The following is a 15,764-nucleotide window of genomic DNA, read 5'->3' on the forward strand; positions in this document are numbered from 1 at the left end:
TTTCCCGTAAACTATATGAATTCAAAATATAAATTTGCCATTATTATAAATTATACAAATAATAATAATGATATGAATGAGGGTGTGTTTCATTAGTCCTAAGCTCCGTTAATTTACAAGAGAATATGGTAATTTAAACTCGATTATGGTGGGATACAAGAGTAAGAATAGGACAAATATGAAGTATGAATTTAGTTTGAAGTTTTAGTTACAAGGAGGAATTTTTAACAAGTTTTGTAAATTGGTCGTTTTGCTGAAATTTACAAACCCTTTTGATAAGATTTTTAAGGGAATCGAATAGTAAAACTCTGAGCCAAGATACAAATCTAAAATTCTCAGTCGTACAACAGCCGCTACGAAATGTCGTGCTTTGGGAATTCAATCCAGAATAAGAGAGATCGCCTTTGTTTTGGTTCGAGCCACACGTTCCAATTGTCGTTACAAGTTACAATAACTTATTCAAGGTGTGAGGTATTCCAAGGAATCTTATCGATCAATCAGGAAAGAAATTACGGTACAATAATCATCAAGGTACAATATTTAAAAAAAATTATATACTAACAACTCAAAAGATTCACTACATTTTGAGTTAGTCCAATTATTTGTTGACAAATCTAGGTTTTCTCCAGTTAATAATTATTTTTACATTTTTTGACATCTCAACGCATTATACATGAAGAAAAATGTGGAAGTCTGGGTATTTAAAGGGTCCTGTAAATACATCTGTGTTGAGATGTCAATATAAAGGTATTTATGGATTTACCATCAACTTTGTTTAATTAAACAATAATTATTGTACATTTAATTTTTAAAAAAAACTCTGGAATAAGACCACTTTTGAGTTTTTTTAAATGTCAACAAAATTAGTTTCAGATATTCTCATTAACGGGCAAAAGGGTGATATTTAATCCTAAGTAAAAATGGTCAAAGGTTTAAAAAAATAACAATAATAATAGCGGTTAACAAATTTGAAATTTGTTTCATAAACAGTACGAAAACATTATATTTTATTTGTTTTCTTATCGTCGAAATAATAAATACCCAAACGATAATTAGTCATTGATCGCTATTCCATCGAGCCGGCAATACTTGGAACGCTTCCATTATTGTGAGTTTGGACCTGAAAGCTCCTGCATTAATAGGCGGATGGAGTACCGATCACTGGGCGACAATGTTCAGAGACTAATTGTAATTCTTGATTTGTGGCAATAAAAACTGATTGATGGTCAGGTCTGGAAGAAACTTAGCAATGTGATCCATTAGGTTTGTTGACCGGTGACTTCAACAGCATAATATTATTATGTATTGTATTTTTAAAATAGAAGAGTTCTAGGAATGGGAGGCTTCATAGTTTAGGTGCTTTAATTACTGATAGATTCCAATCTAGGGTAACGAATCATATCCCTGCACACAAATAATTTTATTTATATTACAATATTTACACCCATTAATACATGATGAAATAATGAAATAAGGAAAGAAAGTAAGGCTGAGATAAGCATTATCGATAAAATTAAGAAAGGTGTGTTGAGATGGTTTGGACATGTGGAGCGTATGAGTGAAGAAAGAACGGTTAAACAAATTTATGAAGCGAATGTAGTTGGAAAAAGAAGCAGAGGATGACCGAGGAAAACTTGGCACAATCAGGTATGTCAATTACTTGAAAGCGGCCGGGTCAGGAGTCGTAATAATCGTCGGGTATGTATGAAGAGATGCATGAATGTAGAAGAGGCAAAGAATGTTTGCAAAGACAGAGTGGTGTGGCGTTCGATTCTCTCTGCCTACCCCTGCGGGGAAGCGGCGTGATGGTTAGTTAGTTAGTTAGTTTAATACATAAAATTATATTTATAAATATATGTATTATAAGTAAGAAGATACGATTGAGCAGGGGTGTGTATGAATAATAATAATAATATTTTATGATAATTTATATAGATATTTTCTGAAAATACTACCTCAAAAAGCGCTTTGCTATTTTTTTTATTTGTATTTAATATCTGATTTGTATTTGATAGTGTGCGTGTGTAAGAAAAATAAACTTATCATATTAAGACCGATGTATTTTTTCGAGATTATTTATCTGCCTAGATATTTAAAATACAAATCTCATAAAAGAGTATGTAGTTAACAAAATCGTGGATTATTTTTTCTTAAATTAAAGAGTTACTAGTTAAACACCACAATAAGTGGTATTTACCAAGTAAAACTTAAATTAAAAATGGATAGATGTTACCAAAATATGACTGCCAAATCAATGAATGAAATTAAAGAATATTTTTTGATGTTGCAGGGTTAATTTTTTTCTTCTTCTATATTTCGATTTAAATAAACTGTTATTCATAAATCAATAACAACACTATTTTCCGTAATAAAATAGTTTTCATTTCCTAGCCGCTAGCCTTTCAATACTCAAATTGTAAAAACTAAGTAAAGTGAAGAGTAATGAAAGATGTCTCCGACATACGCTTATAGCCTAACCTTAAACATATCTGCGTATGTGAAAGTGACTATCTACACTGTACACATACGGGTGAGTGAGTGGAAGTGAGGTGGTGACGAAAATCACAACAAATTGGTTGATTTATGTGAGCTTGATTTATACAGGGACGGTGCATGAGGGTACACTGTATGACACTTGTACCGTCTGCTTACAAATGAACATGGTCACTGCTCACTGTATTTTCAACATTTTGAGGCATATTTATATATATATATATATATATATATATATATATATATATATATATATATATATATATATATATATATATATATATATATATATATATATTTATATATAGCTAAACTGGCAGTGCACAACGGAGTCCTGGTTCCAACTCTAATGTATGGAAGTGAAACATGGAGTTGGCAAAAGAAGGATGAAAGTAGACTGAATGCAGTTGAAATGCGATCTCTCAGAAGAATGTGCGACAAAATGATGTATGATAGATGTGCGAATAGTGAAATAAGGAAGGAATGCAAAGCTGAGATAAGCATTATCGATAAAATTAAGAAAGGTGTGTTGAGATGGTTTGAACATGTGGAACGAATGAGTGAGCAAACAAATTTAGTGAACAAATTTATGAGGCGAATGTTAGTGGGAAAAGAAGCAGAGGAAGACCGAAAAAAACATGGCACGATCAGGTATGCCAAATACTTGAAAGTGGTCAGGTTAGGAGTCGTAACAATCGGCGGGTATGTATGAGGAGATGCATGAATGTGGAAGAGGCGAAGAATGTTTGCAAGGACAGAGTGGTGTGGCGCTCTATTCTCTCTGCCTACCCCTGCGGGGAAGCGGCGTGGTGGTTAGTTAGTTAGTTAGTTATAAATATTTATATTATATATTTCCATTATGTACCCGGCCGCGCGAAAAGCCACACGTGTTGACTATGCACTTTTTTTTAGTTTATGGTATATAGGAACTAGGGGAATAAATATTTTAACTTTTTTTTTTTAACTCCTTGTCTTTCAATTATTCTTTTCTTTTCAAAACCATATATTTTTATCGAAGAGAAACTTATGTTTTCAATCCAAGAACGGTGTTTTAAGCGAAAAATAATAATTATGTTCAATGTTACTTGGAATGAATGAAAATAAGTTGGGGACTATCCATTTACCTTATTTAGAAAGATTTTTAATTGGTCTAGGAGTTTGTGATGTATTTTTCACATTTACCTTCCATTTCCTTACTATCCTACCTGCAGACAAGTCTCCAAAAGTAGACGCTTTACCGGTTATTTCTTTAAAAAATATAATAAAAACTTTACTTAGAAGCCTAAGAGAATTATGAAATTTATTTATATCACAAATAGGGGTTAGTTATTGATCGATTTGAGAAAAAAATACTTTGCATGTAGATACGTACTAGACGCAATTTTTGTGTAGCCAAGTTCATATTGGTCTGACTTGGAAATGGACTCAAGTACGCCATCTTGAACGTTAGGGGAGACCTCTTAGATATCGCAATTGAATAATAGCACCCGTAATTCGACGTATAGACTGCCAGCGGACAATTACCAATAAGTGTACGTACCACTGCGCCTGTGTAGATACAACACGTCATACCTGATGACCAATAGTTTACATCTTCTGACTCCTGGTGTCCTGGTACTCCAAAATAGAATCATATATAAACCGCATCACTTTTTTATTTGTTGAGTTACGGGAGATGCATGAATGTGAAAAAGGTGAAGAATTTTTGCAAAGACAGAGTATTGTGGCGTTCTATTCTCTCTGCCTGCCCCTACAGAGAAGGTTGTTGGGTAGTAAGTTAGATGAACTGTTGTTTCTGTCTAAATTATGTGTAAAATAACATTTAACCCTTTACGTGCGACGATTGCTTTTTCATATTTCTAGGAAAAGTGTAAATATAACACAAGAAATAAAGCATTATGTTTGTATAAACACTGTGTCATATTACGCTTACATAAAACCACGAAAAAGAGTGGCCGTTTTATTTATTTCAAAATATATTGATGATATATTGTTTTATTTATTTGTTCTTTTGTTATACATATTACGTACATAAGTCATAAATACAATATTCCCAAAGAACAATTTCCATTACTCATTTTAGGATATGGGATTAAGGTTGACAGGACTGACACACAAATAAGAAACTAAAATAAAATACAAAAAATTAAACAAAACTAACAAAGGCCAAAATATGAAATATAAAACAATAAACGGGCATAGTAAATAGGCATATAAAAAAATCATATAATAAGAAGCATGTTTAAAGGAAAAAAATGAGAAAATATAACAAATCATTAACACAAATATCTTTCCAAGAATTTTTTCAGTTCATTCATACAGACAAGTGTTCCCTACATAATGACGACTTAAATTGATATCGGTATAGTACACGAGCGGATTTTTTTATGGCCGTTCCTATATCGTAGTCGTAAGTGACTAACTAACAATATGTAAAATTTTCAGGAGGGCCATTTAAGTCACTTTTGCTTGGCAATAAAATAAACATCAATGCAGTTAGTCATTTTTAACAAGTCAATATATTATACTTCTAAGTTTAAAATCCTTTGGGATTATTTTCAGGACAAAATTAAGCCAGTAAGATATTAAATAGTCAATGATCGCGTTTTTGTAAGAAATGCACTTGGTCACTTTCTCCTGTATGACTATGATATATCGGCACACAGAACTCTAGTGTCGTCCCGACAAAGTGGCATGCAGCATCTAAGGGTTAAATGAAAATCGTAACTTCGTTAGACATTTAATAGGTCAGAAATCATCGTAAAAGCGATTTTTGGTAAACAGAAAAGCACATAAATTTTTAAAAAGCACTCAAAATAGTTTCAAAAAGAAAACAACAATAAATCGGGCGAATAATAAAAATATCGTAAAATCTGCGCTGTACGCCAACTATGAGTTTAACAGCCATTTTCATTAGCGCTGTTTTACGACGGAACATTTAAATTATTAGAAGAATATTATTACGTTTTGGTTATTAAATCCGCTATTATGTGGATACGGCTGAAAGCGATCATACGTCACAGCTCAATGAATAAAAAAATACAAAAACTAACTAATCATTACTCGGTTTCTCCGCAGGAGTAGGCAGAAAGAATTAAACGCCATACTACAAACAATCTTCACCCTTTCCATTTTCATGCAGCTCCTCGTACATATCTGCCGATTATTCCGACTCCTGACATGATCACATTTAAGTAAGAAATACTCAATCATGCCAAGCTTTCCTTGGTCTTCCTCCGCTCCTTTTTCTAACTACATTGGCTTCATAAATTTGTTTTATCGTTATTTCCTCACTCATTTGTTTCATATGACCAAACCATATCAACACGCGTTTCTTAGTTTTATCGTTAATGCTTATATTTTTTCCTTATTTTATAACCAATTACCATATATCATTCGATAACCTAACATACATCATTTTGCCAGACACTCGTCTGAGAGTAGACTGAATACAGTAACAATGCGACATTAGCAGTAGAAAGTAGACTGAATACAGTTACACTCGCATTGTAACTGTATTCAGTCTATTTTCATCTTTCTTATGCCCTTATAGTGAAGCGCCCTTATATTTTACGAAAATGGCGCTTTATAAAATTTCCAAATTAATTATTATTATTATTATAGAAGTAGACGAAATATTAATAAACACCCTTCCAAAAATAATAAGAAAAATACAGGTCTGTCTATTAGCTTTCTTTGAGTGTCATTGAACATCTCATAGAAAAATCAAAGGGTTCCTAAATAGCCATTGCGATTTCATCTTTGAGATGATTATGATGGATGTAACATCTAGATTCTTCCGACAGATGTCTCCTTCCCCGGTCGTCTCCAGACATAATCCTGACAAATTCCTGGTATTAGAATGAGGAAACTAGGGAGTCCATGTGTTGCGATATGAGGGCTATATTTTGTTGACAGTAAATATTGAAAAAAGTGTTATCTCCTTAACAAAACATTCTGGACTTTTCGATAAAATCTTTGGAATTTTTCCAAGAATTTGCTTGCAGATTTGTTGTCATAATATGATATGTCATCATAAAATTGATTACAGCAATTATTTAATAAAACATTCATAAGTTTATAACACATAATATATTTAACAATAAAATATTAAAATTTTGTAATGAGAATTCTTGGTTAAAATTGTAATAATAATAAAACAAGAACTATGTAAATACTTTTTTTCCTTTTTTTATTTATTTGATTGGTGACCGGGTTTCATCGTTACTGACGTCATCAGACTTGTTTGATGATGTCACTAGTATTTATATATGCAGTTAAGGTATTTTATTTAATTTACACACTTTTTGTTTTTTTTACATTATGGGTGAGCGCAAATCCTTGTTCACAAATCTGGGTTTCTCCACTTATATTTTTGTACGTATAAATTTTTATATTTTGACATCTTAACATAGATGAAGAAGAATATTGAAAGTGTATCGCCATTTGAACACCTATCATATGTACATATATGACTTTAAATATGAACATTTACTTGAAATATTTAGACAAAATATTGAGTTTCGTGTTTTTTTTCTTGAAATATTTTCTTGAAATATTTGACAAAAGTTTCATGTCTACGCAGGATGGCACAGGATTCGATAAATCGCAACTATTTTTTTAAACCTGGGTAACATTTGACGTAATTTAATTCTTTGTTAAAAACACTGTTTTTGTAAAGAAAAAATAAGATTTTTTTCAAAATAAATATATGGTTTTGAAAAAAAAAGTGTTTGGTAGGTAAGGAGTTTAAAAAAATATCAAAATATCCTTTAATGTATATTCTAAAAAAATGGCGAATTCCATTATATTATATTCTAAAAAAATAAGTGCGAAAACACGACCGACAACTGAAGTCTGCGAATTCCTCCTTATGTACTTTTGAACCAAATTAACGATAAAAATATGGCCGTTCGCATTCAGAATTTCACCGTTTGTGATCTAAGCCTTAACTAAGAAAAATAAATAAAAGTCTGTTCCCACTGCGTCAGGTCAGACGCACAGTCTCCCTCCGTGACGCACCGTGTCGCGTTATGACGGATGCGCGACAAGCCCGCAAGGAGTATGACATAGCAGACAACAGACAAGTCTGCGGTATTATTATTACCATTATTCGCCCCTAAAATAACGCCAAGCCACAATTAGTGTGTGCGTGCGGTGACAAAATGAAGAAAGCGACACTACAACACCGGCTGTCTTTGATTTACGCGCTTTTTATTTTAATAATTAACGCGAGACATTTTGATAATTCCGTGAATGGACGGTTGAGATGCGAAGGAAATTATCAAGTGAATCGAATGAATGAATAAAAGGGTGGGATTTCCTGAACTTTTGGGTAGTTTTTTGAGAGGAAACCCACCCGTTTCACACAAGAAAGACCGTTGAACTTAATTAGACTTTAAAGCTTAAACATGTAGGTATGTGGATATACAAATACGTACAGAAACATTTCAATTAGTCCTGCTCCGAGTATGACGTTTCTAATATCATTATAATTTAGAAGTAACCTCGAAAACCGGCGTTATTGAAGATGGATATTTAGTCTATGCAACTGAAATAAGTGTGTGAATACATATAATCAATATGATATCCGCACCCACTGGTGCATAGGGCACTGCGTCAAATCGAAGAAATTATATCTTGGTCGTTAATTACATAAAGATAAGGTGATTAGTCCCGCACATCAGATGTCAATCCAGGGTAATATTAAATAAACAAGAGAGTGAAGTGAAAATCACATATGTTTATTTTGACCCTGCTGAATATTATTCAATATGATATTTAAAAACTTTAATTTCTTATGCTATAAAACCATAGATATGTATTAAATTGGCATACATAAATATGTATGCCAATTTACGCCAATTTGAAGAGTCTCTATTTTAATCTTTTAATGAACTGATTTGTGTAATATAACATCCAGAAAATAGGTTGGTACTAAGACCTAATAACAAAATATAAGATTGTCGGTGATTGATAGCGTTCTTTTAAACCCCGGAACTGAGAGATTTAAAACCCAGAAGACAGCCGTCCAAACCAGACTTAAACCCATTTCCAACAACTGACAAGGACTTAAAATTATGTATTCATATGATACAAGCATAAAAAATATCAAGTAAGTGTCTATTGGATTTGTTTTTGTAGTATTCACCGAAAGCCCTTCAGCTGTGTGAGTAAATACACAAATTATTATCTTCAACAAAATGTATTTCGTATCGTATCAAAGTAAAACAAAACAATTGACTGGACCCCTCAGAATAAGATCAGATGTAAAATAGAGCAGGTATATCAATACAAATATCTGGACTGTTGACCTTGATGATCAATGGAAAATATGAATATTCCCAAAAGATCAAACCCAGGATAGAAATGGCGAGTAACTGCTTCTAAAAATGCATTACCTCCTCATTAATAGAAATTTTAATATTTTCAATTAATTAATTAATTCTCAATCTGCGCACTATAAGATAATAAATCTTTTCTCCATAGTTACCCATGTTACCCATGCTACTACAAAGAGGATTGAAGCATTCGAAACATGGTACATATTATAGAATAACGCTTAAAATATCAATTGAAGATGTTTTAATACGTGCAAGAAAAGACAAAAAAGTTATACCATATACTCGTCAATTTTTTTGTAGAATGGCGTTTTATTGAAAATGTAATGTTTTGCCAATAATAATAAATTTTGATAATTTATGTAGCACCATTTTCGTAAAATACTACCTAGAGGGCAGGCTATGTCAAGTAAAATAATTTTATTTTATTATAATACAAAGAATGGAGAGCTAGAGTACTTCGGCCTGCAGATCGAAGAATTTATTCGATATTTTCCATAATTTTAGTTAATTATTGATATTGTTTTTTATTTATTTTCGCTACCCTCCTTTTAAATCATTTTTTTATTAATACAATGTATTTTGTTTGTAACAGCTGAAATCAAGCCAAAAGGCTGCCACAATAATAAGTACAAACTTTGCAAACATTGCAAACGAGTGAAAGTAAAAAAATAAGTAATTTTCCTACTTATAAAGGCGATATCTCGATTTTTTTCTATTCCAAGATCGGCATGTTAAGAAATTAGTATCTCGAGATTAAATTTGGATATTGCTAAACTCACCCAATATAATTTCTCTTGAAGCAGGCGACGATTGAGCACAGGGGAAGTTGACGTACATAAACGCTGCAGCGAGAAGAATGAGGTAGTTTCGAGAAGCCATTTTGGCAAACGATAGTTTGTTTTGCCGCCAAATCGAGTCAAATGTCCTCATCTGTCCCTCAGCACACCATTATTACAGCCTGCAACAACAGAAAGTACAAATTAACATGAGGCTGCAGTCAAATAAGTGCATCGGCATTGTATTCATGTTTCTCTCATAAATGTATACATATATAAATTACAACATTTACAAAATATGAGATGATACATACTTATATACAATTTTCATGAAAATGGTATTTTCTGGCGTTTCTCATGTGTGTGGTTATAATTCGGGATTCGGATCTCACATACTAATATAAGAGTTTCTGCTTAATAAAAAGCTTCTTTACATCTCACCAATAGATGTCTCTAGTGAAGTTTTAGTGATTCATGAACAAGGTTTCTAAATTGGTTCATATATTACCAATTTAGAAACCTTGTTCATATACTTCCAAGAATTTGAGTAGTGTGGTTGTCAATAATGGGTAGAATTGGTGAATGTTACACGTGTGTAAAGTGATCACTCAAACCAGCCTATGACGGTCGTAAGCCCCGTAAATGCCCAGACTTCCATATTCTTCTTCATCTTTGATGAGATGTCAAAAAATAATATACATACTTATATTGTATACTATTTAACCGATTGCGATGAAACTTACAAAAGTTACTGCGTGCATGTCCGCGGTGGTTTCTCTAAAATGGGAACATAAACAAAATAATATGTAAAACTTTTTTCACATTATGACGGTTTTCTTTCACAATTTTTTTGACATTTGGAAACACTTTTTTTGTTCCAAATTTTTATTATATAAATTTGTCCTGTTTAATATGAATTTTAAATGAGAACACTTGTTTTTTACCACTTGAGTTATATTTATTTTAACGACTAGTTACGGAAGCTACAGGTGCTTCCATCTTCGAGTCTGAATATAAACTGATATATTCTGTAAGTATATATTCAGACCCGAAGATGGAAGCATCTGTAGCTGCCAAAACTAGTCGTTAAAACAAATACAACCCATGTGGTAAAAAAAGAGTGTTTTCATTTAAAATTTCATCATATCTTACCACAAAGTGAAAGCCAAAACAATGGATAAAATATATATTTATTGATTTGGCGTTTAATTTGTAGAACTCCATTTTAATTAATGTATTAATTTTAAATCAAACACAGATATTTTGAGTCTACTAAGTTGTATTTTATTAACAAAAACACATAAAAAATTAAAATTGAGACAGTTGTTTCGTCTTGTTAGGGCATTATCAAACATTCGTTTGATAATGCCCTAACAAGGCGAAACAATTGTCCCAATATTATTTTTTATGTGTTTTTGTTAATAAAATACAACTTAGTTGACTCAAAAAGTCTGTGTTTGATTTAAAATTAATACATGAAATAAAATATCTATTTAATAGGTATATGTCATATATATGACCTCCGACTACGTATTACTAGATGTATGGATATGAAGAAAGCTCAGAGTATATATCAGGGTAGAAAAGTGTGGCACTTGATCGGCTCAATGGTGGAGTAAAGAAAATATATTAAAAATAAATTTCACTGACACTGGATAGATATGACTTTTTGAATATTGTCGTATATTTGACTTCAGTCTTCATTTGGTATGTGAGGTACGAGTGTATGGAGGGCAAGATGCATTACCGTTATGAATGCAGCTGGGTGTTTCACTACACGCTCAGTGCATAATGTTTTATTGTCAATCAATGAAATCAACTTCAACATCAAACACAATTTCTTGGTACAGGTGTTTATGTTTGATTTTTGCAACTATGTACATATTACGTATAATGCACACATATGTGCCTCATAAGACAGCTAAACGAGTGCATTTGTTTGATTACTAATTTGGTTATCCAATAATTTTTAGTAACACTGTATCTTTTTTATTAGGTTTTTTTTTCAATCTAACGCGGTGGAACGGCGTTCTGGTAACCTTTTTAAGATTTTTTAAAAGTTTCAATTAGACTACACAATGTTTGTGATTACGTAATACTATACGTACTTATTCAATTCGTAGAAATGGTAAAATATGGTATTGGTATGAAAGTTTAAATGTTATTTTAAATTTGTTTTTTGTAAAAAGCTTGACATGAAGTGACTTCTGGGACCTTTTTCGTTTAAAAAAGCCCTGTATTTTATGATCCAATAATGGTTTATCAAAATGAAATGTAAAATCCTCAGATAAAAAAAATACTTCTACTAACATCACGCCATTTTCCCGCAGGGGTAGGTAGAGAGGATGGAAAGCAACACTATTCTCCTGGTATACACTTTTGCCTTTTTTTCATTTTGAAACTGTTCAGTCGATAAACCATGTGCGACAGAGATACGAAATTCCATTTATTAACGTTTATTAAAGAAGTTTAAAAATAAATAAAGAGGCATATATTTGTATTTTTATTATTTACAACAATACTTTCATTTTCATACTATTTCTGTGAGCCTAAGTGTTTCATTGACAAAACGAGGTAACAAATTGTGGTAGTGGGTTCGAGCCCAGAAACTCTGACTCAAGAGTCGACGACACTAACCACGGGACCACAACCAGACCGATTAAACTCTTGATCATTTTATGTGTGATTACAACAGTTCTTTCAAATGATATGTTATTTTGGTCTGTTAAACCAATTTCACCGTGAAATACCATAAATCAAAGATACACACATTTTATGACTGCGGAACTTCAACCAGCCGAGGTGAGCGGAAGTTCTCGCGAAATTTGGAAACAAAAATATTTGCGCGGAACATATTCACTGATTTATGTTGTTGCTCGCGTTTCCGATACCGAATGGACTGCTGATCAATCTGCGTAATCCGAAATACCAAGAACTCGGGCCTAAAATAAACAGTTTGTTATTTCTGTACCTTGAACGGCGCACATCGGTCCATTTTAAGCTCCGCACTCACTTTCCCGGTGCAAACTTGCTCACATCGTTCCGAGGTGATTCTAAAATCTGAATCTGTTGATATATTCAATAGCCCGCAACTAAATTAATTTTCTTTAAACCCCGGTAATATTTAAGGTAATTGAATTTTCGCTTAAAGCGCCGTTTTTGTATTCATAAAGTTTTTCTTCGAAATAATTATATGGTTTTGAAAAGAAATGAGTCAATTGAAAAGAGAAAACAAGTGAAGAAATAAACAAATTAGGATCCTAACCAGGACCTTGACAGGACACTGCAGACTGAGGAAACACATGACAAAAATCGGACTACATGACTCCCCAGTATACAGATTTTGTATGGAAGATAACGAAACACCAATCCACATTCTCTATAATTGCGACGCACTCGCTCGCAAACAAAGTCACATCCTTGGAGGACCACTACTGGACTCCGAGAAGGTGAAGCTCTTACCACCAAGACAGGTCGCGAGCTACATGACTCATGTAGGTCTTGAGAGTGAGCTGAGATACAGAAGGAGGTCACAATATACCTAATATGGTCGCAGTTACATAAGGGATGCAAAATCCCTTGACCTCACAACAACAACAAAAAAGAAGTCAGTTCTTGAAAGGAAGGAGTAAAAAAAATATAAAAAAATTTTTCAATACATATTCTAAAAAATAAATCAAGTTCAAATTCCAAAAAAAATATTAATATTCTAGAAAAAAGTATACATCTAGTCATACATGCCCTACGATTACGTAGACTTTTGACACCACCAGATTTTAGGTTCTGATTGATCTGGTCGTGCCAAATGTTTATTGGCCGTTCTCGTTGTATTCTCCCGTTCACATTTGCCAAATATCATAGTAATCGTTATCCATTCGCTCCACATGTCAATATTACCGTCAAGAACTTTTCTTAACCTTTTCAACTATCCTTAGTTCAGCCTTACATTCCTTTCAAATATCCTCATTTTTAATTCCGTCATACAACGATTTTTCATTCGCCATTAAAATGCGTTCCTTCAACGGCATTCACTCTGCTTTGCATTTTCTTCTTGATCTATGTTGAGATGTCAAAAAGCGTAAAAATAACTCCACAGTGGAAAACCCCTATTTGTGAACAAGGATTTGGATACAAAAAATATTGTGAATTTTATTTATTTATTTTTGGATCTGTATATATTTTGAGCCAATTTTGCGATTATAATTTCCAATGAATTATTCAACAGAATAATTTATTGGAACAGTTCTCGTCAGAACTTCGGGACCCGGATCTGACTTGGGAGGATGCAAGGGAGCTGGCAGCCGACAGAAAAGCCTGGAGACAGTTTGTGGACTCCATATGCTCCACCTAAGGAGCGGATATGGTTTATTATTTTTTATTATTATTCAACAGAATTCACGTAATTTTTGTATTTACAGTAATATGGAAATACCTAATGTGAATACATAAATGGGAAACCATGTAGTGTTATTATGTGAAGATTGTTCCGGTGCCAGTAAAATGTTGGCAGCGATCACCAGAGAAACTCTTGTAATAGATTCATCACAATATCTTTATAACGAATCTTGCACATCGATTACATTAATCAAAGAAAGTAACTTCTTATGACTGAAACCAAATTTATTAAAATAAATTCTAGAGAAAATTTATGATGAGATCATGCATGTATGTATTTAAAAGTGTTTCAAGAAAAATTATGAAACAAGAATGCAAAGGAAAACATTGCGAATGCGAGTGTTTTTGCCTAGAATTTTCACTCATGAATTATATGAAATTATAGTAATTTTAAACATAAAGAGTAAATCAAATCACAAGTAGGCATAGGCTATAAAATTTAAGAAGTTTAAGCCTGAGTAGGGTCATGATAAGCGGTGTTGCATAAGCCGTAGCTAGATTTCAGAATCATTTAGACGTGAGGAAATAAATAAAAAAACATTACAAATTTTAAGTGACAGCAGCTGTCAAGATGCACGCTATCCACCATGAGCAATGTTTAGAATAACGCATGAAGCTATTACGTTCAAAAGATGGCGCAGACATTGGAGTAAAAAGGCTTATTTAAAAAAACGTTTATACCTGTCACAGATATATAAAAAATTAGCTTGCTTTTTGAAAAGAATTCGTGGAAGCTTGGGTGTAACAGACATCAATAGTAAGGTAGAGGAAAGGCAATTGAGATGGTATGGGCACATAGGACGTAGAGAACCTGAACATATTGTGAACCAGGCAATCACCTTGGATCTTTATCGAAAGACATCTAGAGGAAGACCAAAAAAATTCATGGGTGCTACAGAAAGATAAAATGATTCGACGGCATAGCCTAGGTGACATTGTTCATGATAGAAGGACTTACAAACTGAGGACGAGGACAGCTGACCCCAACAGTCTACAAAGACGATTAGTTGGGATGAAGCCAAGAAAAAGAGCGTGCTTCCTGATTTTTTTACCACTATGACAGGTTGTAAGCCAAGTAAATACCCAGGCATCCATATTTTCCATTATAAGTTAAGGTTAACCCTTCGACTTTTCTTTCTTTTCCATTTAACAAGACTTCATCATGGCAACGGGCAATAAATTAATTTAAATTACAATTTCGTTTGAATGTTGTAAATGCATCTAATAAACTAAGGATACAAATTTACGGCGCATTTCAGGCGAAGTTTCGGATCGTTAACTTATTGACTTCTGAAAAAGCTCCTCCGTTAAAAAGCTCGCAGCGAGATGTTGGACGTTTGTTTGTTTGGCCTCTCGATAGCCTGTATACAAAATTGTGATCCAGAGAGAAGTACGTGGGTACCCGAAATAAAAGCTCCGAACTCAGCCAAGGAATCGGACCATTACAATAAATCAAACTCAAATAGCATTACTAGAGCTTTACGTTCATTGTAAAAATTCGAGTTAAGTGTTATAGATTGGAAAATATTCAATGTATGTAACCTATTTATGTATGTATGTAGCAGTACGTGTAAAGTATGTGCGTAAATATGAACTTGCTTAAAAATATAAGACATGGGTTATGAAATTATCAATCGGAATCGTATACGTAAAACGATTTTTTTAAATATTTTATTTTTATTTGGCCCTTACTTTGTGAAATAATGTGAAGAATTGAATTTAAAAATTAAATTCTCGTATAAGACTACTTTTTTCA

General features: G+C 32.8%; 1 protein-coding gene across 7 annotated transcripts in view; it reads right to left on the reverse strand.

The window, feature by feature from the left end:
- The window catches only part of LOC148312999 (fibroblast growth factor receptor homolog 1-like), a 160,061-nt gene that overhangs the window by 38,756 nt on the left and 105,541 nt on the right, over positions 1-15,764 (reverse strand). For 6 of the 7 annotated variants that reach the window (XM_088269764.1, XM_088269722.1, XM_088269756.1 and 3 more), the window contains one exon: positions 9,617-9,795. In XM_088269764.1, the coding sequence (XP_088125890.1) occupies positions 9,617-9,767 (151 nt within the window). In that variant the 5' untranslated portion in view covers positions 9,768-9,795. Of the gene's footprint in view, positions 1-9,616; positions 9,796-10,356; positions 10,451-15,764 lie in introns of those variants that run through there. The other variant, XM_088269730.1, reaches the window with a different exon arrangement.

This window comes from Brachycentrus maculatus, unplaced genomic scaffold, assembly GCF_059751285.1.
Source record: "Brachycentrus maculatus isolate JH-2025_06_01 unplaced genomic scaffold, ASM5975128v1 h1tg000026l, whole genome shotgun sequence".
NCBI lineage: Eukaryota > Metazoa > Arthropoda > Insecta > Trichoptera > Brachycentridae > Brachycentrus > Brachycentrus maculatus.